Source organism: Colius striatus, chromosome 13, assembly GCF_028858725.1.
Source record: "Colius striatus isolate bColStr4 chromosome 13, bColStr4.1.hap1, whole genome shotgun sequence".
NCBI lineage: Eukaryota > Metazoa > Chordata > Aves > Coliiformes > Coliidae > Colius > Colius striatus.
In genome coordinates this window covers 19,425,362-19,449,035 of record NC_084771.1, presented here as the reverse complement: position 1 = coordinate 19,449,035, position 23,674 = coordinate 19,425,362, and the positions used below count along the sequence as shown (strand labels likewise).

The following is a 23,674-nucleotide window of genomic DNA, read 5'->3' as shown; positions in this document are numbered from 1 at the left end:
ACAATTTGCTTGATCTGCAGAGAAGACAATATTCTGTGCAGTACATACTTTCCCAATGAGTCACTCTGCCCCAAATTTAACCTTCTAGATGCTATGGATTTTTTCATCAAGTTTCTTTGCAAAGTATAATAGTGCAGCTAAAGCTTTCATGAAGTATTTTTGCAGTTGCTTAGTGGCCAAGCCCTCTGACTAGTATGTATTTCAGCCCAGAATACCTTTGATAATCTTTGCCAGTATCCAGTGTTGGTGGTCTTAAAATTCTACAACCGAGTGGAAAACTGTTAAATGCTCAGGCTTCAGAGCATGCCTAATTAATTCTTTCCAGGGTTTTAGGCCTTTAAAAAGTGTTAAAAACATGGATTCAGTGTATCATTGAATATTGCATGGTTCTGTGGAAATAAATTGCATCAGTTTGATTCCTTTAGTAGTTCAGAGAGTTACTGCTCAGTGCTTACTTTGGAAGTTTGCAAGTCTTTTGAAAGTTAAGGTTAAAATAGACAAAAGTTGCTAATGATGGGGACTAGTTCAATGGCAAAGTGAGAGCCCAAAAACTGCATCAGAAAAGTCTGGGCACATAGATCAAGCAGCTGCATTTAAAAATTAAGCTATAAATCTCTGCTGCAATCACAACTCTAAAATGCATTTGTGTTCAGCATGTGAATGTTTAAAAGTTGTTCTTATTTTGAGCAGAAAATCACACTTGTGTTTATTTTGTTTCATAACTGCTTAAGGAGATTATAACAGTGTAATCCTGGAAAGTACAGGGGACAATTAAGAAGCAGGTGAGACAAACTTGAGCTATTTTTTTACTCTCCTGCCATCAAGTAGTTGGGGGTTTTCAACCTCATCAGAAATTCTCAGGATCTTTCAACATCCAGGCTTATGTGCTTCTTCCAAGAGACGTGTAGACGGGAGAGATGAAAAAGGAGCATGTGATGGAGATGAACTGGTGATTATAATTTTAATGCAGAATTAAAGGGGCAAATGTCAACATGGATAGTTGTTCCTCACCCTTCCCATGCAATTCAATCTGCTCTTTGCAAAACTATTCGGGGATGTTGGTCGCATTTCCAAGGCAGTTGGTAGTGCTTGGGTGGCACTTGCTGTGGTCTGGATAGCTTTGCTCTCCTTTTTGGTTTTGTCTTGTCTGAGGTTTGTGGAGACAACAGTAAAAGCAGAGACTCATGAGAGATATTCACCCTGTCTACCTAAGGAAACACTATGAGAATATGTCTCAGAGTGTGTCATTGTCAGGTTAAGCTCCAATGCAGAAAGGTATGCAGATCTCCAAAGGGACTTGGAGAAGTCTCTGAAGGCAGCCATGAAATCACATCTGTTTATAAAATTGCAGGAAACACTGTGCTTTCAGCATGAGAGAGTGAGAATATGTTGATCTATCTACATAATATATAATTTTGCTGTGAGCGTGGATCAAAACACAAAAAATAATGGTAACTCAAGACTGTGCTGATGGAGTCTGTGAGCAGTCAAAAGACTGAGAAGGATTCTGTGAAAAGTCTGAGCTGACTAACCCCAGCTCCTTGCTAGAGTATGTGTATTTTGGAGATTGACTATTTCAGTTTAAAAGCTTAAGGGGAAAAAAAACCAACCCAGTTAGAGTCAATTATGTAACAAAGCTCAATAAAATGCCTTATATATGACTCCCCTTTCCTTACACCTAGGTCCTTGTGCTGTCCATCTGGATAAGAGGACCCTGAAGGCAGCTCCCTGCTGGCACCAGAAGAGGTAAGGAAGGAGAGGAAGCATCATTTTCCTTGGTAACTAAATGATATTTGTCTGACTTTTGCACTGACAATGTTGGTAGGCTTGGCAATGTGTGTGAGTGGTTGGACTCAATGATCTCAACCGTCTTTTCCAGCTGAAGTGATTCTGTGGTTCTATGGTCAGTTAACACACCCACCTAGCTTTGGTGTAGCACTCCAGAGACCCCAACACAAGCTATAAAACCAATGTCATTACCAGTCTCTACAGGCTCAGAAGTTGTGACAGGATGTTACTTCTTTTGGTTTTGAGGGGTTTCTCTTTAGAATTAGGGGTCCTAAGCCTGTAGCTATAGTGCTCCAGGTTGTTAATATTAAGTTACTTAATGTTAACTTAATATTAAGTGAGACACTGTCTAGTGATGAGAGGAGGCTATAGACTACCATGGGTTGGTTGCTTCCTTCCTCTCCACAGCTTCCCCACACAGGAGCTCCTGATCTACCCAGTGGCCATGTATAAGGTAGCCTGTTTGACATGCAGAGACTTCCTTTGTAGGAGGAAACAACTAATGTCCTAATGGCCATTTAGGCCACCAAGAGCTCCATCACCTTCCAGAGGTGCCTGTTGGACCTTTTGCTGAGGGATGGGATGGACCAGACAGAACATCTGTGGGATGTGGGGCCAGTGGGGTGAGTGTTGGTAGGAGGCCTTGTTCTTCCTGGCTGGGAAATCATTGATTTTCTTCTCTAAATTAAAGATCATCTTTGCTGGAAGAGTAAAACCAAGGCTCCCTGAGCCCTCGGTGAGGCTGAGAGATGGAGAGTGAAATCCCATTATGTTCAGGAAATTGAAAATCTACTGTTGGTTTCAGGATTTATTCTATGGTATTTTTGTATAATAAAAGCACTTTTATTTCTGTTTTCTTCCCCCTATCCTACATGTTGCAAACATACAAAGGGTTGTGGAACTAAGGCTAGGCACATCCTAGGCCATCCTTCTGACCCCACTGTGCTTCCTTTATGGCCTCCCAATAACAAGTGGTGGATGCTGGGTATCAATCGTGTGAACATAGGTTTGCAGTCTGAACCCCCCCTACTCTACACATTTTCCACAGGGGCAACCCTTCCATACAGAGTTTAGATACAAAGGCAACACCATAAGATAGCCCAGGAAATAAGATGAAAAATTATGAGTGAGTCGAGCATAATAAAAAAACCAACCCCCAAACCCATAAATATACATATTTCATAATAGCTTTCATTCTTAGATAGCAAAAAGAGTTTTGCTCTCCAGAATGGAACCTTTTCTTTAAAAGTACTGAGATGAAGCATTCAAAGTTAAGAAATCTGTTTCTTAAACTCTTTCCAGAGGTCCTCACTCTCCCCAGCCCTTTCTTAAAAATAGTTTGGTTTTTAAACTCTGCATTTTCTGATTAGTTCATCAGAAAACCCCCAGCCCTTTCTAACTGCAGAGGAAGGAGGAGAGGGGGCTGGAATGATTAATTGATGACTTTCTTGCTGTTTATTTTTTCCCCTTTCCTTTCTTCTACTCTGTGTATGTGTTCTGTGTCTTAACAAGATTGTCTATTGCATTGTATAAAATCTATATGAACAAAATGCATGCACAAAAGAAAACCAAAAACTAATTTACACTTTGAAACCAGAATGAGTCTGAATCTTATAATCAACACAGATTTCTTTTTTCCTGGAGATGGAAGGAACTTTTTTTCTATCAGTCTCATGAAGAAACATTCTTATTGTATTAATGTTATCCTTTTTTTATACCAGGCACTGGGGAAGTGGAGACATGCAGGGGTAAGGTGAACCCTGGCTGAGCAGGGCTGAAGGAGTTTGCCCACAACTTGGTGCTGTTGTGGGGAGCCAGCACCTTCTGGGTGGGTTGGATGCAATGGAATTGATGTCTAATTAGAAAAAAATTAGTCAATCTGAATGGAAAGAAACACAAGGGGACTGTAGTCCTGTCACATGCATTAGCCATCCCCAGCAAGCCTGGGTGCTTCCACCATGTGCAGCTGGAGCAGCTGCAGCTGCCACTGCCCCAGGCACCATCTCATTGTCCATCATGTCCAGGAATTTTTCAGATCCTGTTGGTGATGAACACATGCATGGGAGCGTGCCAAGGAGAAGGGAAAGCTCATTGCATGGAGAGACATTTTGACCTTGCAAACTCAACCCGTGTTCCACAGCCTAAGAGTCTGGGGAATGTTTTCCTGGGCACACAGCAGCCCGTGAGAAGCCAAATCCGGGCACTGGCACCGCTCTGCTGCAGCCACGTGGGTGTTTCTCTGCCAACAGGACTGAGAATTGCTGAGGACACCTTCCAAATGGCAAACAGCGTCAGCTTGTGAGTGTGCATTAGCATAAATGCAGCACTGCCAAACACAGCTGACTGAAACACACATGGATAAATGTGGAAGTGTGCATTAACCCCTTTAAAAACCACACAAGTGCCCACTCTACATTTGAATTTTATGCAATTGTGGTGTGAGCTGAACAAAAAAAGCCCCAGTCCTCACTTGTGTTGTGTGAACCCTGGTTCTCACCCAGCTCCTTCAAGCGTTGCCAAAGCTCCTGCTCAGCTTGGAGATACAGATCACAAGAATAGATGGCAACCGATTTTCTTTGTCACTTAAGACAGGTTTAACCAGTATTACACGTTAGTTCAATGACAACTGATTGAATTTATGCTTATTGAACATTATTGACCAGATGACTGAGAGATGAGTATGGTACTGCAGTTCAAAACTGTGGAAAGAGGGTGGATATGCTGGCTTGCCCAGGGATGGGCTGGGAGTGGGTTAATACTTGTAAGAATGGGACCAGTGAAGGTGTAGGGAGGGTTGGCCACAAGCATCTACATGCAAACCCATCACAGTAGCTGGAGTTGCTTCCAGTAGAGATAGCAGCTAAATATGTTGAGGGTAAGTGGCTGAGGAGGGACAGTGTGTGTTTATTCCCACAGGATTACAGGGCTGAGGGCTCCTTTCCCAGACAGCACTGCTGGGAGTGTGGGAGGAGCGGGGTCGCTTGCTGCTCCCCTGCAGGCATGCCAAGGGTTTTCAGTGGGAAGCTGTATGATGTTAGAATGATTTCTCCTCTCTCTTAGCCGACTAAATAGTTTGCTTGGAAGAAAAGGGATGGTTAAGCAGGCCAGAGATGTGGTGTGTTTTTTTACTTCCCTGAAAATGGCCTCTGTGCCACAGTTTACCCTTTAAATGCACATCCACTGCTCTCTGGGTGAAGGCCATGCAATAATGTCTCTACCTGCCCAGAGCAGCATCCAGCCCTGCTGTGGGGACTTTCATCTCATTATATGAACACCAGAAAGCATTCTTCTGTTTTAGTGACCAACCAAGATGTCAACATAACCTCTGAGCTGACCTGCCAGCCCTGCCCTGAAGCTCTTTGTCCTGCCTTACTCACCCGCACCTGCCCCACCATGCTGGATCCATGACATCTTCTGCTCTCTATGCACTCTTGCCCTTTGTAGTTGTGCTCTGGCTCTAACTAATGGGGCTGTGAGGGCTGTGGCTGAGTTTCAGCCTTATGTGATAGCAAGTCTGGAACCTGTCCTCCCTTTCCTTTCTCCACATGTCAGCACAGTGACTCCTTGGGGCAGGGACTTCTCTCCTGGATCCTATGGGAAGCCTCATGTGCTGTGGTCAGGTTAAACAAACAGCAGCTCTGTCACTGTGGCAGTGAGAGGTCTAATGTATTATTTAAAAGCTCTCCCTGCAATATTTAAGAGAGAGCAATGCAGAGGATAGAATAAATTATTGCAATTTAAAGTCTATTGTGCTCATAGAAGAAGAGTGAGCATATTCATCAGTCCATATGCCTCAACAGTTGGCTAGAGGCATAGTCAAAATTTTAACCAAGCCTCTCCAGTTTCCCTAACCAGTGTGCAGTTTCTCTGAGGCACCCATATGCTCTCAGTTAACTTTAACTATTAAATTGATTTGGAAATTGATTTGGCAATACAAAATCCCATAGGACAAGGGAGCCAACATCATCTATCCTCCTTTTAAGAACAGGTCATGACTTAAGCTAAGGTCAGAAAACCAGAACTTTTTTGCTGTAATTTAAATTTCTCCCCCCAGCCTCCTGGCACATCACAGGAATATAGTGATTGCCCTACAGAAATGGTAATTTTCCTAGTCTGGCAGTGATGTACAGCAGATGCTCCAGCAGAAGACAAAAATGTTAGAAATCAACTGGCAACAAAATTCCATACAGGAATGTCCTTGCCCCCGTGAAACACTTCTTCCACAGCAGGCTTGGGTGGCTGGAGGGATACAGATGCTGAATAGTCTGCTCTTCTGTGGAGGGAGAGAACACGTTTCTACAACTGCACAGCGAGAAGCTCTGGGTATATTGGTATGTCAGCCTGGTTTTAATGCTTCTTGATTAGTTAGATGTGGACCTGCCTGATTTAAATGTGTTTGTACGGGTTGATTGTATCACTTCTGAGAACACTGAGATGTTTAAGGTCTCGCTAACATTTTGATGTCGTTGCTTTGATCTCTGGGGTTGCTTTGTCTGAAGGCTGCGTTAGGGTTTTGTTCAGAGGAAGCAGGAGCTGAAGGGAATGCGTTCCAAAAGTGCAACTTTTCTGCTACACTTGTGAGGACATGGCTAAAGCTGTCCCACAGCAATGGCTGCAGAAACTGTGGATGCCATGCCATGGAAAAAACCCTTCAAGTTCAGATCACTGAGGCCACACACAGCTTCTCTGCTGATCTCATGTACAGATGGGATTTTAAAACCTCTCCAGTGTCCTGGGCAGTTCTGCATCGTAACCACTTGTGACCTACAGCCACTGGCTGAGGCTCAGAGCTCTCCACACCATGCCTCTGGAACCAACAGCCATGTGTTTATTTGGAAATCTTCCTGTCCTGTCTCAATAGCTATTTGTCATGTTCCTTAATGCCACAGCTGTTTGGTTACGCCAGGTCATCTGCTTTTATTAGTCCTGTTCCCACCACCCACTGAAACTCACACCGGCCAGGAGCAGATTATTATCTGTGTCCAAAAATAGCCCTTCTCTCATTCCCCTCTTCCAGTGATCCTGGAAACTTCAGCGCTTTTCCTTCTTTTGTGATTTCCAGCTCTGCTGCCTACCTGCTGCCCCATGAAGGCTGGCGTGGCTGCCCTCGCAGCCGGGATCCTCGGCGGCACCGGTGTCTTGCTCTTCCTCATCGCTTTTGGAACGGATTATTGGCTTCTAGCGACAGAGACATGTGGCCTCTTCGAGCACAGGAATAGCACTCTGCAGGCTGGGGAGGTAAACTCTGAAATCTTGTCTTGCTTTGGAGGAACTGACTTCTTAAAATCATTTAAAAATGGTAAATGTTAAAGTTTTAGATCTGGGATCGTGTTTGTGCTCACTTCAAGTGACGTGCTGATGTAAAACACCAGCCCCAGCTTACTTTAAAATCCAAACCATCTTTTCCATAGTATCCAGCATTTTGATTGAAGCAAAGTGAGTCTAGGAAACATTAAGACAGCACCTCTGTAATCTGGCAGATATGAACATTAGGGAATGAAAGGCAAAAATGTAAGAGCTTTATTTGTTGACAGCATTTGCTTCTAAAGACAAAAGATTTCTCCCTCTGTAGTTTCTTCATTTGAAAATAGTTTATATTTTTGAGTGTAGGGCTTAGCAATCATTTACATCTGAAGTGATGTGACTGCAGCACAAACAGAAAACAAAAGAGAACATCACACACGGAACAGAGCAGACCTGCTCATCTAACAGGGAGAGGCTCATATGTGTTTAAATTAAGATTTATATAGCACTGTAGTTAGCAGGAAATGTGATTTTTGAAGGACAGATTGGTATTTTAGTGCTAACTGCTGGTATCAGTTGTTTATAGATCCTGTGAAAAAGTTTGATTTTTAACTGCACTTGCTGATGTCTTAACTCTTCAATGAAATAACAACTAGATCAGTTCCTTGAGCCGCCCACACTTCAAGAAATGTTTTTATGCTGATCAATGTGTGGTTTCACTTACAAAATGACAGGAAGATCCTTGTTGTGTGCAGACTTTTTGTTACTTCAAAGTTCAATCCAATTAGGTTTGATTTTTTTTTGCTGGTGTGGTGAGTCACACTGGGTAAGCATCATGATGCCAGCAAGAAATATTGTCAGAATCCCATAATCAAATGTAGGATGCTGTCTTCTCAAGTCATGTTTCCAAATGATTTTCTCTATTGGAAAAAAACCCCAAAACTATGACAGGAAAACTGCCTGGCAGAAGACAGTGTCTTTACGGTTTAAAGCATCACAGTAAGTCCCTGGGGATGACAGAGTCATGGGCACAGGAGTGCCACTCAGTTTTTGTGCACTTGGGAAATGACAAAGTTAATTGTTTCAGATCTTTGTTTGTGCTGCTGTCTTTTAAAGTGGAGACATTGCAGTGCACAACGTGAATAAGCATCTCAAACATTTGAGATGTACTCTTGGCCAAGTGCTAGCGTGCCTGTCACTGAGGCACAGTGACTTCAAAAGCACCAGGCAGAAACAGGAGCTGCTCTTACTCTTTAAGCTATTTTATTTCTATTTGAGACACTGTTTTGTTATTTCCATTTCAGTTGCTGGTTGTGTACAACAGGCAGCGTTTTTACTTTCTCTGTCCTCAAACTGGCAAATCTTGTCCCTTACAGATGAGGATGGTCTGAAGCATCTGCCATTAACAGTGATTAACTGTACTATAAATGCACTAAGTCAGCGGCCATCCAGCTGATGAAGTTTGAGGGTTGCATGCTACTGTTGTCATAGTTAGTATCTTATCCTGAGAGTAAAAGGAGAAACAGATCTGAGCTCTGGAAGCAGTCATAGCTTGATGCATGAAAACCTCGAGGTGAGGGAAGCGTCTTCTTGCACCTCTCTGTTGAGTTCTGTCTGTTCTCTGTAGTTCACAGAATCCAATCCTGTATGAAGTTTCTCCATCCTCCACGAAACATGATTTTGTAGCAGTCGTGTCTCCTTTACCAAATTGTGTGTGATAAAGATGAGATTGATTTTGGCTATGGTTTTGATAAGTTTTTTGGTAAGCAGGAGTCCATGATTTAATTTTGCAGTACCTTCTCTTCTGGAAAGACCTAAACCTTGAGCTCACAAGTCTTGTCTAGAGGTTGAAATAGACTCATGAAAAAGGGAAAAATTGGTCTATGAGAAAACAGGTGTGGGCCGAGTAATTTTTGTCTCATGTAGGTTTGGCTCATATTGGGTTCAGCAGAGGAAGAAAAAGAAGGAAACCTTTGGGCTGCTGGTTGGAAGAAGCTCACTGAGAGGGTTAGAGCAGGACTGTCCTCTGGGGTTAAGCCAGACCTTACATGAATCCTGCAGATTTACTTCAGAGAAGAGCTTAAGAAGTAAAATACTCCCAGAATGCTCTTTTCCCTGACATGCCCATCCAGCTCTGCCAGCCAGTGGTTTACCAATGTTAGAGGACACTGTTTTGTGAAGGTCTGCAGAATGACTCATTAGCAGCACACTTTGTGCCTGCATACGGCAGAAAGTCAAGGACAGGAGCTGCCTCTGTGTTCCTCAGCCACTCCAAAACCAACTCAAACAACAACAAATGAACACTCCAACAAAAAATGAAAGAAACAATAGTCTGAGAAAAACACCTTTCCACCGTGATCATACCTGTGTCAGCTTGGGTTTTCATTCCTCTGCAGGCTGAAGCACTGACAGAGGTCAGGAGGGAGATCCTCAGTTTCCATCATGAGGGCTTCTTCTGGCGGTGCTGGTTCTTCGGCGAGGGCCACCCGGAGACCATCTGGACCTTCTGGTACAGTGAGTATGATGCCGCTGCACCATATCCACAGCGTTTGTGCTCAGTTTCCATTGCAAACAAGCACAAGAAGGGCTCCCTGAGATGAGGAGACAGTTGTCTTTATTTTCTTGTCTTTCATTCTCATTGTCTATCAAAACCAAACTTGGCTCACCCTTTCTGTGCTTTTTTTTGACTTGGATTTTGCTCTTACAGGGCTGTTCACAGAAATGTGGGAACCTCTTGATGCCATTTAATACAGCACCTACAAAATCTGATGGAGTGGTGGCTTCCACCAGTAAGGAAAACTCACACCTTTCCCCTCCTGTACTTCTTGGTGTTTTGGTTCAGATAAAGCCTGCTAAATTTAAGCCCATGCCTTTTCTGGCCATTAGTATCACTCTTTAGTCAACATTTTCAGCCATTAGGGTGCTGAGCATTCCCACCTTTCACTGATTTCAGCATGGGGAAGGCTGGATGCTACATGCATATAGTCTCCCTGTGTGATCAGGACTTCTAGCAGGTGGGCAGTGGTGACCCACGGAGAGCTGTAACCACATGCCCTTAAGCACACAAGACCTTTATTTTAAGTTCTTTAAGGTCATCAAAATTATGTGTGAAAATAAACAGAAACAGATGCAAAATCATCTTTTGTCCTGCAAGGACATTCAGAAAAATATCGAAGGAGAAGGTGAAGCCTGTTCTGAGACAACAGTTGGTGCTGACTGGTGGCCTATGTGCAGTGAAGTGTGGGGTCTTGGCCCAGGTGCTCCCACTAGAAAGAGCAAAGGAGTGAGACCACCCCACAACATGCCTGACATCAGCCCTGCTGGCTGTTGAGCCAGCAACCAGCTCACCCACATTAGTGCACAGTGGATAATTAAAAGACAGCCTTTCCCCAGAATTCTACAACCCTGGAGAAGTATTTGGGATTAAAAACTCAAGAGATTGTAAGTTCTGTAAAAGTTTTAAACACTGTAAAAGCCTTGACCCTGTGCTTGTTGGTGCTTTGGTGTACTCAAAGATGCCTTTGGAGCAGCGTGATCGCCTTGTAGGGCATTTGGTTGAAGATAATGCAGGTTCCCACAACAAATACACTCTCTAGTGATTAAAATTTCAGGTGACTTTGCTGTTCCCCAGCCCTGTGAAATCTTGCAGGAACAGTTACTACCACTGTTCAACAGAATGACAAGAGGGTTTTCATGCAGGATTATTTTTTTGATAAAAAAAGATCAGGCTTGAGAGAGGGAGTTTGCTATCTAATTACATTATATGGAAATACATGATATAACATTACCTGAAGTAAAACGACTCTTTCTGATAACTGGCAAATTTGTATTACTTCTTTAGGTATTTGTTATAATAGGATTGATCATGGCAAATTAATTTGCTGCTCTTGTGGATGTAATAATTAATTCAATAGGTATTCCATAGTCAATTTAGCATGAACTAATGTCCAGCTATTATAAAGTGTTCCTTTGAGCTGGAGAACATATTTAAATAAGTGGCCAGCCATTAATTAATTCATTTAACATTCATTCTATTACTGTTAATCATGATAAGCCTCAATGGTATTAATATTGATGGGGCACTTCCATTCTAATTGTTCTTTCCCTTCTCAGAAACTGGAGGTCTTGGAAGGTAGTTGGTTCTGGTGCCCAAATACTTTTGCCCATTCCAGGTGGTCTGAAAACATTTTCTTGTGGAAAACGGCAATGGGAAAATTTACACTGATTTCAGTTGCTCCATCTTTCATGATTTATGTCCACCTCAGGCTTGGGTTATGAACATGAGAAGATGTACAGTTAGCAGCCTCAGATCCTGTGGTGTCTCCCTTCTCTCATCATTCTTGTTTTCTTTCTGTTTTCTTTCTAGCCAGGATTTACTATCCTTCTTTACTTCCCAGCTTTCTGATTTCAGGGAGATTTTGTAGGTTTTGTAGAACAGTACATTACCATCTGAAAACTATAACTGTAATTTTGCAGAAAATAAAAACTAACAGGGTTTTTTTTGTTGTTCATTTTCAGCCAGCCAAGCACACCCCAAGTTCTGCATGCATGGCTACCTCTTTCCCATGCCCATTGCTCTCGGACCTTTCCCCCACCCGTCCTATGACACAACTGCAGGTGAGTTTCTTTCCTCCCCTCTCAAGAGATTGGGCAGAGATTTATGATATGTGTCAGTGCTGTGGCTCTCCCATTGTAAGTGGATGTGACTAAGCAGGACCAAGACTTTGGGAAAACCCTTTATTAAATGACCTTGCTTAGTTGACTGCCCCAAGCCTTGAACACGTCAATATGTTCTCCCACATCTTCTATCCTCCAGAGCCAGCTATGCCTGGCCATGAGCTGTGCACCCTCCTGCTGGATGCTCAGCACCTACTCCGATAAGGAAGGGAAGATCCCGAATTCACCCTCTGTCACCTCCTTGCTCAACGGGAAAAGCTGAAGGCAGAGAGCTTCATCCTCATGGCTCCATCCAGACCCTGTGGGCCAGAAAGATTAATTATCTCCCCCAGGCTTCAGGCTTGTGGTGGCTCGGGGCTGACTCTTTTCCAGAGTCTTGCTTCCTGGTAGAGCAATGGTGTTGATCTGTTGCAAGACAAAATAAACAAACACTGGAAGATCAGTTAAAGATCAAATTGTTAAAAGATCCACCTAAGTGACTCATATACACCAAATAAGACACTGCTGAAGCGCTTGCCTTTCAACTGGTTCCCTTTTTATTTATGTTTCTCTATATTTTCAGAGTTCTTTAATGAATCAGCTGCTGTTAGGAATTTTAATTTGCTAAATTGGTGGCAGCAGCTAGAATTAATTCAATGATCTTTTTTGAAATGAATTGATTTCTTTAAATAGTGTGCCTCACTCTGTGTTGCCTCCGGGGATCTGGGGCAGGCATACTGCACAAACAAACATCTTGACCTTTTCCTTAGCCTTTAGCAGTACCTTTTTTTGAATTCTTATTTTTTTATTTATTTTTTATGAGGAATTAATTAAAAAAAAAAATTGTCAGTGAGGACACGTGAGGGAGAGTAGCTTGTTTCTTTTGCTATGCTGTGCAGGATTCCTGCCTCAGGGAACATGCTGTAGTGTAAAATGGATACGAGGGACCTGTGGACAGCGGAGGGAGGAGCCTGTTGCAGACTCTGTGTGCAGCAAACATTCGGGTTAAGCACTGGGATATTTTTTCTGCTTAGGAGAGACAAGCATGACGTCTAGTTTCTGAATGATCTTTGTGATAAACACTCTGTTTTTTTTCCACTGCTAAATAAAGGGCTTCAGAGGCATCTGTCCCTGCCTGTCAGCCCTTGCTATGAAACCTTCTTCAGCTGCCGCTCAGAAATTCCTGTTGGGATGGGTTCTAGGGAGGTGCTGGTCCAGGCTCTGCCCAGGGGCTGCACTGCAAGGCTCTGCATGGAGGCTCCAGACACCAACCCTAATGGGATCCTGGATCAGATGAGGGTGTCTCAGCACCCACATTTAGGGCAGGGGGAGCACTGGGCTCCTCTGCTGCACCAGCCCTCCTGCAAAGCACTTGAACATCTGCAGAGAGCAGACGCTTCTGTCGTTAATGCTCCTTTTATTTCAAAGCTGCCCATCTTCATATGCAAATAATGACAAAACAGAAGGCTGTCCAAGAAGAGGGGTCCTCCAGCTATTACTTGCTCCAGAGATAATTCTGCCTTATCTGCATCCTCGTAGGCTCCCTGAGAGAAACGGGTGATGGGAGGTTAAACATGAAAATGAATTCTGTGGTTTTGGAGAGTTCAAGATACTTATCTCTCTCTAAGTGGCTCTCCTGACAAAATGGTTTCAAATGAGTAAAACACATCTTCTCTGTATCGTTTTTCTTTCAAGTGTGAATCATTTTGGCATTACCCACTTGCTGGTGCTCGGCTCAAATCCCTCTAACACTTCTGAAAAACAACAGGCAGAACGAGGTGGGGTGGTGTGAGGGTACCAGATAAATCAGGGGAATTGGGAACAGGGCAACAGGGTCTCTTCCCAAAGACCACCACCTTTGGCCACGATTTATGAAAGTGACTGGTACAGACCTAGCTACTGGAAGATTGAAATTAGTTAGGGCTAATCATGGGCTAGTCATGGGCTAATCCTATGGGATATGAGAGATGCAAGCTTGCTTGGCTCAGACTGGTTTGGTTGCATGAAGTGCCAGCAACCTCCCAGCCAAATTCAGTGGGTGAAGGGGCAGCTGTTGTTTTTGCCTGTTCTCTTTCTTGGAGTCAAGCAAGACCATTAATAGGGGAAATTACGAGCTCCTGTTTCCCCTGCTGTCCTGCTAACAAAAACCACCTTTATTTTTAAACCAGGAAGCTGTCACCTTCTGCAAGTGTTCATATAATTAGAACAAAGATATCATCTCATTCCATCTCTCCAAATTTTGCTATTTCCTTTCCCTTTTTGCCAATGTTTCCATCGCCCCTAGTACACCTAGGCACGGTAGCCTCTACTGTCATCCCTTTTTGTGATGTGCTTTGCTGGCAAACCCTTCCAGCCCCTTGTACTCATTCTAATCCCATTATGTAGGACATGACATTCAACCTGAGCTTGCACTGGTTCCAGGCACGTTGCACCCAAGCTGTGGCTGGGAGTCGGCAAGTGGGAGCTCCAGCACGAGCAGCAATACAGGCCGTTGCTTTCACTGTCACTGAAGCAGGAGTTAAACATGGACTGAAGAAGCCTGTTTTTCCTCTCCTTTCCCCTGACTCTTCTCTTTCTGTGCAGTGTACAGAGGCTTTTGGACGGCGTTCATTGTGCTGGCTGTGGCTGCTGGGCTGGTGGGAGGGCTGCTGCTCATCTGCGGCGTGCCCTTCCTCAGCCCCCGGGCCTACAAAGTGGGAGGCGGGTTCCTCCTGGCCTCGGGTAAGTGTTGGTAACAGGATACGGCCAGGGCAGGAATGCAGCAGCCCTACGTGCAAGGGAAGGGGAGGCACTGCTGGGGTGGGTGAGGGCTCTGACAGAAGCTGCACTGGCTTGGAGAGAATGCTTTCCCTCTTCCCCCACTGGAATGAAACCTCTGTGCTCTAGGGAACTTCTAAAGGGAGTCCAGCACATGGCTACTGAAATGCTGAGGGGACTGGAACATCTCTGTGAGGAGGAGAAGCTGTGGTACCTTGGGCTGTTCAGCCTGGAGAACAGAAGACTAAGGGGAGACCTAATGACAGTTACAAGTACCTAAAGGATGGGTGTTAAGGGAATAGAGTGACACTATTTTTCATAGTCTCCAGTGACAGGACAAGGGGTAACAGGCACAAGCTGGAATACAGAAAATTCCACTGGAACACAAGGAGAAACTTCTTTGGTGCTGAGGTGAGGGAGCCCTGGCACTGGCTGCCCAGGGAGGGTGTGGAGGCTCCTTCTCTGGAGATTTCCAAACTCACTTGGATGTGTTCCTGTGCCCTGTGAACAAGGGGAACCTGCTTTAACACGTGGTTAAATACGTGGCTGGATGAACTCTGGGGAGCTCTTCCAACCCCCACCATTCTGTGATTCTATGGTGTTCAGTCAAGCTTTAGCAAGAGAGTTCTTAGTTCTAGGAAAGCTGAGGTTTGGGAAAAGTTCAATTTTCCCCCCCATATTCTTCTATTAAGCCCAGAGAAACAGAGCCTTTTATTTTAGTGAAGTCCATAACTGTGTTAACCATGGGCAGCATCAGCCACGTTCTGCTCCCACAAGTCAGTCTTAGGGCTCAGGCTTCTCCTGTCTGTGCTGTTAACATCTGGCAGAGCTGGAAACCCCCTGAGTGGTGAAAGGTGTCCCTGGTGATTCTGAATGAGAGGGCTGGCTTAATGAAACCTGAAAGGATAGAAGAGTGGCACAGCAGGAAAAGGAATTAAAAATAGGCATTTATTCATTATTCCCACTGCCATTACAAATGATTCCACTGAATTATCACTTGGGCTTTTCCCTTTTCTGTATTTGAGAAGGAATAACTAGCTTAAATAGTAGAACAACTTGATTTATAACAGTAATTCAAATCCAGAAAAAAGGTTTTACTGAAGCAGCAGGCTGGAGCTCAGCTGAGCCATCCAAATGAAGGACTTCATAATGAAGTTAGGCCTTTCTCTGAAAAACTACAGCTTAGTTACAGGTCCTGCGCCAGGTTCTGCTTCCTTGTACATGGCATGAATGAAAGGTGCACCAATGTCTTTGCTTCCATTTTGGTCTTTTATTGTGCCCAGGTTATTTGGAGCTAAAAGCATTATGAAACTATTTAGCAAGAAAGATCTTAACATTTACAACCTAAACTCCTTCCAACCTCACCGTGCCCTGCTATTATTACCTTTTACTCTTTGTCCCCATTATTTAGCGTGCTGTCCATTCTATAATTCCTTTCCTAATTTTTACCTCTTCCTTATGTACTAATCAAAGAATCACAGAATGGTTGGAAGGGACCTTTAGAGACCATCTAGTCCAACCCCTCTGCTGGCTGAGCTGCGTGTTAAAATGAAGCTAGATGACATCTATTTGTCTAAAAAATCTGGAAGGCACTAAATCATTTTGGCCCTACCTGCCTCTGCTGACTCATTTTGCCTTTTGTCCAATTTTCCAGTTGCCTCCAGGTGCTCAGTTACTGATGTGAGGGCAGCAAGCCTGTGGGTATCTGCTTATCTATCTGTTAAATAGTTTAATAATTTCTTGATTGGGCTTAATTTTGCCAAGGGCAAATTTCACATGGCTTTACACACATGGGTTTCATCAGAGAATGCAAGATGTCTTGCTGTCAGATCTTCATTGGGTACCAATGCCTTCTACTGAGTAGTGTTGGCCATTTGACTTGTGTGTGCATTGAAGGCATCTCCTCTTGTGAGACTAGGGCTGAATATTTGAATCCTTAAATGAGAGACTTTGCCTACCTTAGTCAAAGCCCTCTCTCTTCAAAGCACTCAAATTTCATCCCAAATGGGAAAAATGAAATCAGTCACCTTCTGACACTGGCCAGATAGGTAAAATATCCCACAGAAAAGGTTGTTGAGTAATATTAAATAACTGTATTCTTTCACCCCTCCCCCCATTGTTTTTGCATTTTATTTGACTACCTCTTGATTAAAAGGCTGGGGGATAGAATGTGACACTTTTTAGAAGAGCTGATTATGCACCACATAAACCTCTTGGCATTAGACAAAGATGCTACTGCTTAAATTGAAGTTTGTATTAATGCAGCTTCAATCTGAACAGCAATCACTGTTATTAATTGTCATTAGGAGGAAAGAGTTCAGCTAGAAGAGTCTTCCTGCTATATTCTCAATCTGAATGGAGAAGGCAATGGTATTTTAGTATTTTCAGCAAAGTTTCAGCTTAGTATTTCTGCTGATCCTTTTGGGAGCGAGGGGCAGTCTCAAACTCAGACCTCTGGATCCTGCTTGACAGTGGCTTCCTGGTGAATGCAGGATGCATCTCCCCATGATTATTTCCTTGCTATCCCTTCAAAAGATATTTTGCATAATTGCATTAAGCAGTGGGAACAACAGATTGAGCACAGCTTCAACTGCCTGGCCATGCCTTTCCTTCAGATAGTGGGGTGTGGAGAATTGACGCAGGAGAACGTGCATCTTGTCTTCTAATCATGGCCTGTGGGTCAGTGTTAATTAACCTCCCTTGCAGAAATGGTCTCTCCTTGAGGAAGTGTGAGAATTCTGGCAATCTGGAGAGTGGGAATGTGGTCTGGCAGTTGGATGGTGAGAGGGGGCACCACTGCTGCAGGATGCTATGGCCTCTCAGGGCATCCCTTGTATGCAACTTTATTCTGTCCATAAACTCCTTCTCCCCCTTTTGGTGGCTGTTCAAGCTGAGGTAATGAAATCACAGCTATGGTTAAATGTTGTAAAACAATGCCATATTTACCACCAAAAGTCTCTGAAAATATCAGTACAAATGTACTCCTGAGAGCATTTTTGGATGACGAAGCTGACGTGATCTTGAGGAGTTACGTGTGCCCCTCCCTCACCAGGGGAATTCAGCACCAAAAGGTGAAGTTTGTTATTGCTCAGTTAGATCTCTTTGGGTTTCCCCTCTTTTCTTTACTGTACCTTCAAGAGGAGAAATCTGTCTGCCAGCTACTGTAACAAATGTAGTGGTTGGTGGATGGTGCTTCTGAGAGCCCTTTCAAAGGACCAGAGCCGTCCACCTTGATCTCCTCTGCTAGTGACTCAGGAAACACAACCGGAGTCCATCTGGCATTTGCTGCTTCTTGCATTTGCACGTCTTCTGCCCAAGCTGAGGAGTTACCCTTGCCAATCTGCTCCCAAAAGCACCCAAACTGCATAAGCAAATAGCTGGTGTGCTGCTTTCATTCTAACATTTGCCATCTCAGATTTAGCTTTGGTGCTTGCAAGGAGGAGGCAGATACTGACTAACTGCCTGTGTTTCAATAGTGAGATGACAATATGATTAATTATCAGTATGATGTCACTGAGAGGGCTGGGTGAACGCTGCACTGCAGTTTCTGGAAACCAAATTGCTGCAACAACTTTGCTTGTACTCCTGTTTTCTGTGCTTATTCTCCTTGCTTTTCATTTCCTTTGGGCATTTTAGCAACCACACTTAGAAGTTGAGCACACGCTTTATCCAGACCTAGGGCAATCAGTGAGCTTGCTATGTTCCAAAAAGTACCCATCTGGTGTGCACTCAATTCACACACAAGATGGAGTTTTCTTTTACTACATGAATGTGTATCTGAAGGTGTCTGTCCTAAGACACAGGTGGTTCATAGCAGTCTCTTGATTCGACTTCCCATTGATCCCACTCAAGTGTCTGTTTTTGATGTACATATACAATAGTAGATTGTTTCACACTCAATCAACATTCTTGCATTGTTCCTACAGTGCTCCTAACAAAGTTGACCTAATTATTTTGATATTTTGACATGAGCTGTGCTGCCCTAATGCATTTGGACCAGCTGCATTGTTGTAGGCTCAAGGGAAAACATGACCTGAGCTCTACCTGGTGGTGAGGAGGCTGTTCTGGGCAGGCAAAATGTGAGCATATGGTGATTTTTCAGAGCCAGCAATACAGATACATGTCCCACTTGTTAAGCAACCTGAAGACAAGATTGTGGGCAGCAAATTAAACAGCAGTGTGCACTCATGACCAAGAAGGCCCATGGTATTCTGTGGGCCATCAAGAAGAGTGTGGGCAGTAGGTCAAGGAAGGTTTTCGTCCTCCTCTACTCTTCCCTAGTGAGGCCACATCTGGAGTCCTGTGTCCAGTTCTGGGCTCCCAGTTCAAGAGAGACAGGGAACTGCTTTAGAGAGACTAGCACAGGGCTACCAAGATGCTGAGGGGGCTGGAGCATCTCTCTCAGGAGGAAAGGCTATGAGACTTGGGGCTATTTAGCTTGGAGAAGAGAAAGCTGAGGAGAGCCCTTATCAATGTTGATACCTAAAGGGTGTCAAGAGGATGTGGCCAGTCTTTGTTCTGTGGTTGCCAGTGACAAGAGAATTGGTAATGGGCACAAGCCAGAGCACAGGGAGTTCCACTGGAATACAGGGAAAAATTCTACTCTTCAGGTGAGGGACCCCTGGCACAGGCTGCCCAAGGAGAGTGTGGAATCTCCTTCTCAGGAGGTTTCCAAACCAGCCTTGAATTATTCCTGTGCCCCTTTGATTGAGGGGAACCTGCTGTATCAGGGAGTTGGGCTGGATGAGCTCTGGAGGGCCCTTCCTACCCCCACTATTTTGTGATTCTGGGATTCTTATCAGCTCACCTTGCACTGGAAAGCACAGACACGTGTAGTCTGCACTTCTTGCAGCCACTGTGGTCCCGATGCTGCCTCTCCACCATCCCCAAGCAGGTAGTACACATGGGTATGCTCACCCTGTGCCATGGCTGCAGGATCATTGTGACTATGGGCTGTTTCCAGTGGGCAAAGGCAGAACAAAACCACTCCTGTGCTTTTGGAGCCTTGTCATGGTCCTGAGAGGGGAGGACAGCGGGTGCTCAGACCAACCTGTCCTTCAGTGTGGACCAACTGCATTAGAAAAGGCTGATTTACCAGTCTTCTGAGTTAAAGTGCTGAGTTTTGTGCTCATGTTCCTGTTTGAAATCAAGCATCTCTATTTTGTCAGTCTCAGGCTTCCCACGTGCAGTAAAGGCTAACAGTTATAGAAAGGCAGCGGAAGGTCATCCCTCCATTTCCTCATTATTATTGTCCTTAAGAGGCAACTAGTGAAAAAGGTGAATGAGTCAAAGTTCATTAGTCTTGTAATTAGCAGACTACACAAAGTTCAGTAGCTTCCATAGAATAAGAGTTAAAGATTGAGTTCACTCACCTGTCCCTACAATTAGCAGCTATAAAGGTGTCACAAAGATATAAAGTGAGAGAAAGAAAAAGCCAATTTCCTCCCAGGGAGGGTGCAGCCCTCCTGGGTTTGTTGTCCTGCAGTTAGCAGTGTATGAGGGACAAAGATTTAATACCCCCCTTCAATTTTCTGGCAATTAGCCCCTCCCCAGAAGATGCTGTTGACCTCATCAGCACTGAGATGGCGTTTCACAGTTCTTTTTTATCCCCCCATACCATTGTAAGGAACACAGGCAAAGAGGGAGAGGAACAGAAGGAGAGAGATGACTTGGCTAATCTTTCTGTGGTGATGCTGAGAGGAGTGTGGGGATGGTCTGGTTTGATGAGGTCCTCATGCTCACCCAAACCACACCTTGTGTCTCAGGTGTGTGTGCTGGAGCCAGGCTCACTCTTGGGCAGAAAACTAGATCTTTTTTCAGTCCTGCTGCCCAAGGCAGGAGGAAATGTGTCTCTATGTAAAAAAACATGATGTCCTTCTGCTGTGGTTGAGACTGAAAGCCTGCAAAGGAGATGGTAGTGAGACCTGTTAGAAAGATGAAAAATCCAAAGTAAAATAGCATTTTAAAACAAAAATGCAAACCACTTTGGTAATACGGGGATGAAACATCTTGATAGTCTCATTATGTAGAGGATACCAGTGTTTAAAAGTGTGACAAATGTCAGGCAGTTTCATGAATAGATGTGGTTGTTCCAAGTAAGCATTTTTTTTTTGCTGAACAGTTTTCAGCGAGCTGCCCTTTCTGCACTTCAACTATCCTTCTTCAACTCCATCTGCCCCTTTGATTTTCTTTTCTGGCTGAGGAGACAGTGTAAATCCCAGGGACTCCTCGCCACTCAGCTGTAATTATTCCAGGGGAGAAGGCTGCTTACTTTACATTTTCTTGTCATTTTCTCAGAGTGTGAAAATGTTCTTAATTTAGATGCTGTGGCTGTGCCATCACCTCCAGCACCTGTTTAATAATAAATCCTACCATACCAAGAGCTGGAGCTTCTCCTGGGGTGAGGGGAGGGACCATTTCTCTGTCCTTAGCTCCTGGGGATGGTGCCACCTGCTCGTGGGGTGTCCCTGCACCCTCCTCAGTGAGAACTGGTAGGTTTTGATCTCATTTCTTCGATAAATGAAGCTTAGGCCGTTTAAATTGTCCAGGGCTGATGCAATGCAAAACCTGTGGTTATTTGAAGGAAAGTATGAGAATTCCAGAAAAAGGCAGCTGTATCCATGTCCTTTGTCCCACTGGGGCTACGTTTTCATTTGTGGTAGGTATTATAAGTTAATGAAATAGAAATTGATCTCTAAAAGAGCACTTTTCAAGGTTCAGTTGCTATCTAATTAATTTAATTTTAAATTACATCAGTAATAAAGACTTAATTGCCTTCTTATCAATATATTGTATTTTGTAAAGGACATGTGACTGTTTAAACATGCAATCGTTTTCTTATAGTAGAATAATTGGTATTTTAAGCATACAACTATCATATTAAGTGTAAAATATTTATTTGTGCACTTAATTTCAAGTGGTATCGAAATCTCAATGAACATGCAAATGTTACAACAGCTGCTATTTAACTCCTAGCCTGCCTCAAGGAACCACAAGGACTTTCCTGTCTAAGGGAGAATGGTTTTAAATAACAAAGTGTGGTGATGTGAAGTCTATTCATACTGTTCCACCCATTTTTGATTATTAAGATTAAACTTGCAGGCTTAGGGTGCAGGAAGCAGTGCAACAGACATGACAGCTTAGGACGGGCAGCTTCGACTTCTATATCCACAGAGTGAGGGCTTTGAACCCTCTATACTTTCATGTAAGCCTCACTTTTGGCTACCAGATGTGGAAGTTTGTGGCAGCAGATGTGCTTGTATCCATTGCAGCAGTTAAACACTGATGTGTTTTCTCTGATTGAGGTTTCAGGAGCCACCATTGATAAGAAGACAGATCAATGTCAAGCTTTACCTGCTTCTTTACTTAGCATGGGAGTGGGATTTTGCAGCATGTAAGCTGCCAGGGAGAATAATTAAATACAGTACAAGCTACCTTTGATTTAAAAATTGCAAGGGGAGAAATTAAATCCAGCAGAAGCCACAACACATTCACAGGACTGTGTGGCAACTTGTCAACTAAATTAATTTCTAACTATTGGCTTCTACTAAATATTATAATCTGTGATGTATTTCTTTCATATATATGTGTGTTTGTGCCTAGATCTGTGTGTTATATGACACTAAGAACAGTAAGCCTCTAGCTGTGAAGTAGCAAGACCAGATATTACTGAAGTGCTTTCAGATCTGTCATCACACCGTCACTATTTAGCCTTAATATATGTTGACTTTAAAATGCACTATAGATATTCTTTAAGGCTACACAGTAAATAATATTAGGGCCACTTCAGTTTTTGTCATCTGCTTCATACGATGGAGCTAGAATTGCAGTCTCTGACTACTGTTGCTTTGAATTGTGGGGAAAGGAAGTCCCTATGAAGGCACCAAAGCCCCCAAACCTGCCAGGGGCTGTGTGGGTCCAGGAGGTGCCTGTTTGCCACGTGCTTTTCAGATGTGACCGAGCTCTTCTGCAAACGCTGACCTCCAACAGGCATGCATCTGGAAATAGGAGATGAAGGTCTCTTGGGAGATCTGCTATTTGGGTCACAGGCATCCTGCAAGGCTTGGGAGGCTCTGAGGAGAGCAGACCCTCTCTCTAAGTGAGCTGCTGACCTTGCACTCACTGCTCAAGATTGAGTGTGGCCTCAGCCCTCCTCCTGTCTGGCTCCAGGGGAGGGCAAAAGAGGTCTCGCTGGCCAATTAGACTCTCTAGCCTCACGGTATAAGCTGTTTATTATTCTTTACATTATTCTATTGTTTAGCAGCCCATCTGAGCTTAATATCTCATGACTACATGCCTTTCCCACTCTATTATGTGTTATTTCTCCGCAAAACAGCTTCATCTATACTCTGTGCCGTGTGTTTTAATATTTAGTTGCAAAGCTCAGTTTAAGGAAGGGTAACACAAGATGTGAAGGGGAACTGCCACGAGCTGCAGCAGTTGCTTGGCATCTGCCTGGGCTCTGTTTGTGCAAGGGATGGGAATAGCAGGTCTGATGCTGGATAATGCTTGCCATTGGCAGGACTGGTTCCCTTATCTTGGCATTTCTGGTGGAAATTTGATCTGGTACTCCTTGGAAGAGTAGATACAAGAAAGGAAAAGTGAGTCAGTATCTCCTCCTCACTCATCTCAGACAAACGGTGGAGTGGATTTCTTGCGTGGCAAGTAGGCTTGGCTCTCACGAGAACCTGCAGAGCAACATCATAATCATTCTGCAACACAAGCTTTCATGCTAAGGACCTGCAGGAATACATGGGAATCTCTTGCCATCTTTTATCAGTTTTGTTTCTGTGTTTCATGTACAGAGAATGACTCGTTTTTGTCTCTCTTGCAGGAAGCTTATTTCTCCTGCTCGTTCTTCTCTTTGTGATTTGGAAGGAGTTTGCTGCTGATTTTCAGAAGTACATCCTTCTGGAGAGAAGTGAGAAGTGCATGGAAGATGTGCCCGTGCACGTGTATTACGGGTGGTCGTTCATGTTCGCTGCAGCCGGGGTGCCCTTGGTTTTGCTTTCTGGACTCCTCTTCTACTTGGTTGGCAGAGACATTATGAAGTCCCTGGAGTAAGACAAATTTGGAGAAGGCCTTTGAGAAAATTGATAATGCTCCCTGTAATGAAACATACTCAAGTTTTGAGGACTAGATCGTTTTAGCTATAATTGTCAGAATAGGTGTATGGTTACTTTTACATGGAGACAGGGATGGAGCACTGAACACCCAACCACCATCAGTC

At 43.9% G+C, this 23,674-nt stretch overlaps 1 protein-coding gene across 1 annotated transcript; it reads left to right on the top strand.

Annotated features, from left to right (window-relative positions):
• The first annotated feature begins 6,873 nt into the window (after positions 1–6,873).
• On the top strand, positions 6,874–23,508 carry LOC104554522 (transmembrane protein 182). Its single transcript, XM_010197597.2, has 5 exons — positions 6,874–7,026; positions 9,429–9,546; positions 11,551–11,649; positions 14,272–14,409; positions 23,279–23,508. Exons 1-5 carry the CDS (start codon positions 6,874–6,876, stop codon positions 23,506–23,508), a joined length of 738 nt encoding a protein of 245 aa, XP_010195899.1.
• Positions 23,509–23,674: the final 166 nt, after the last annotated feature.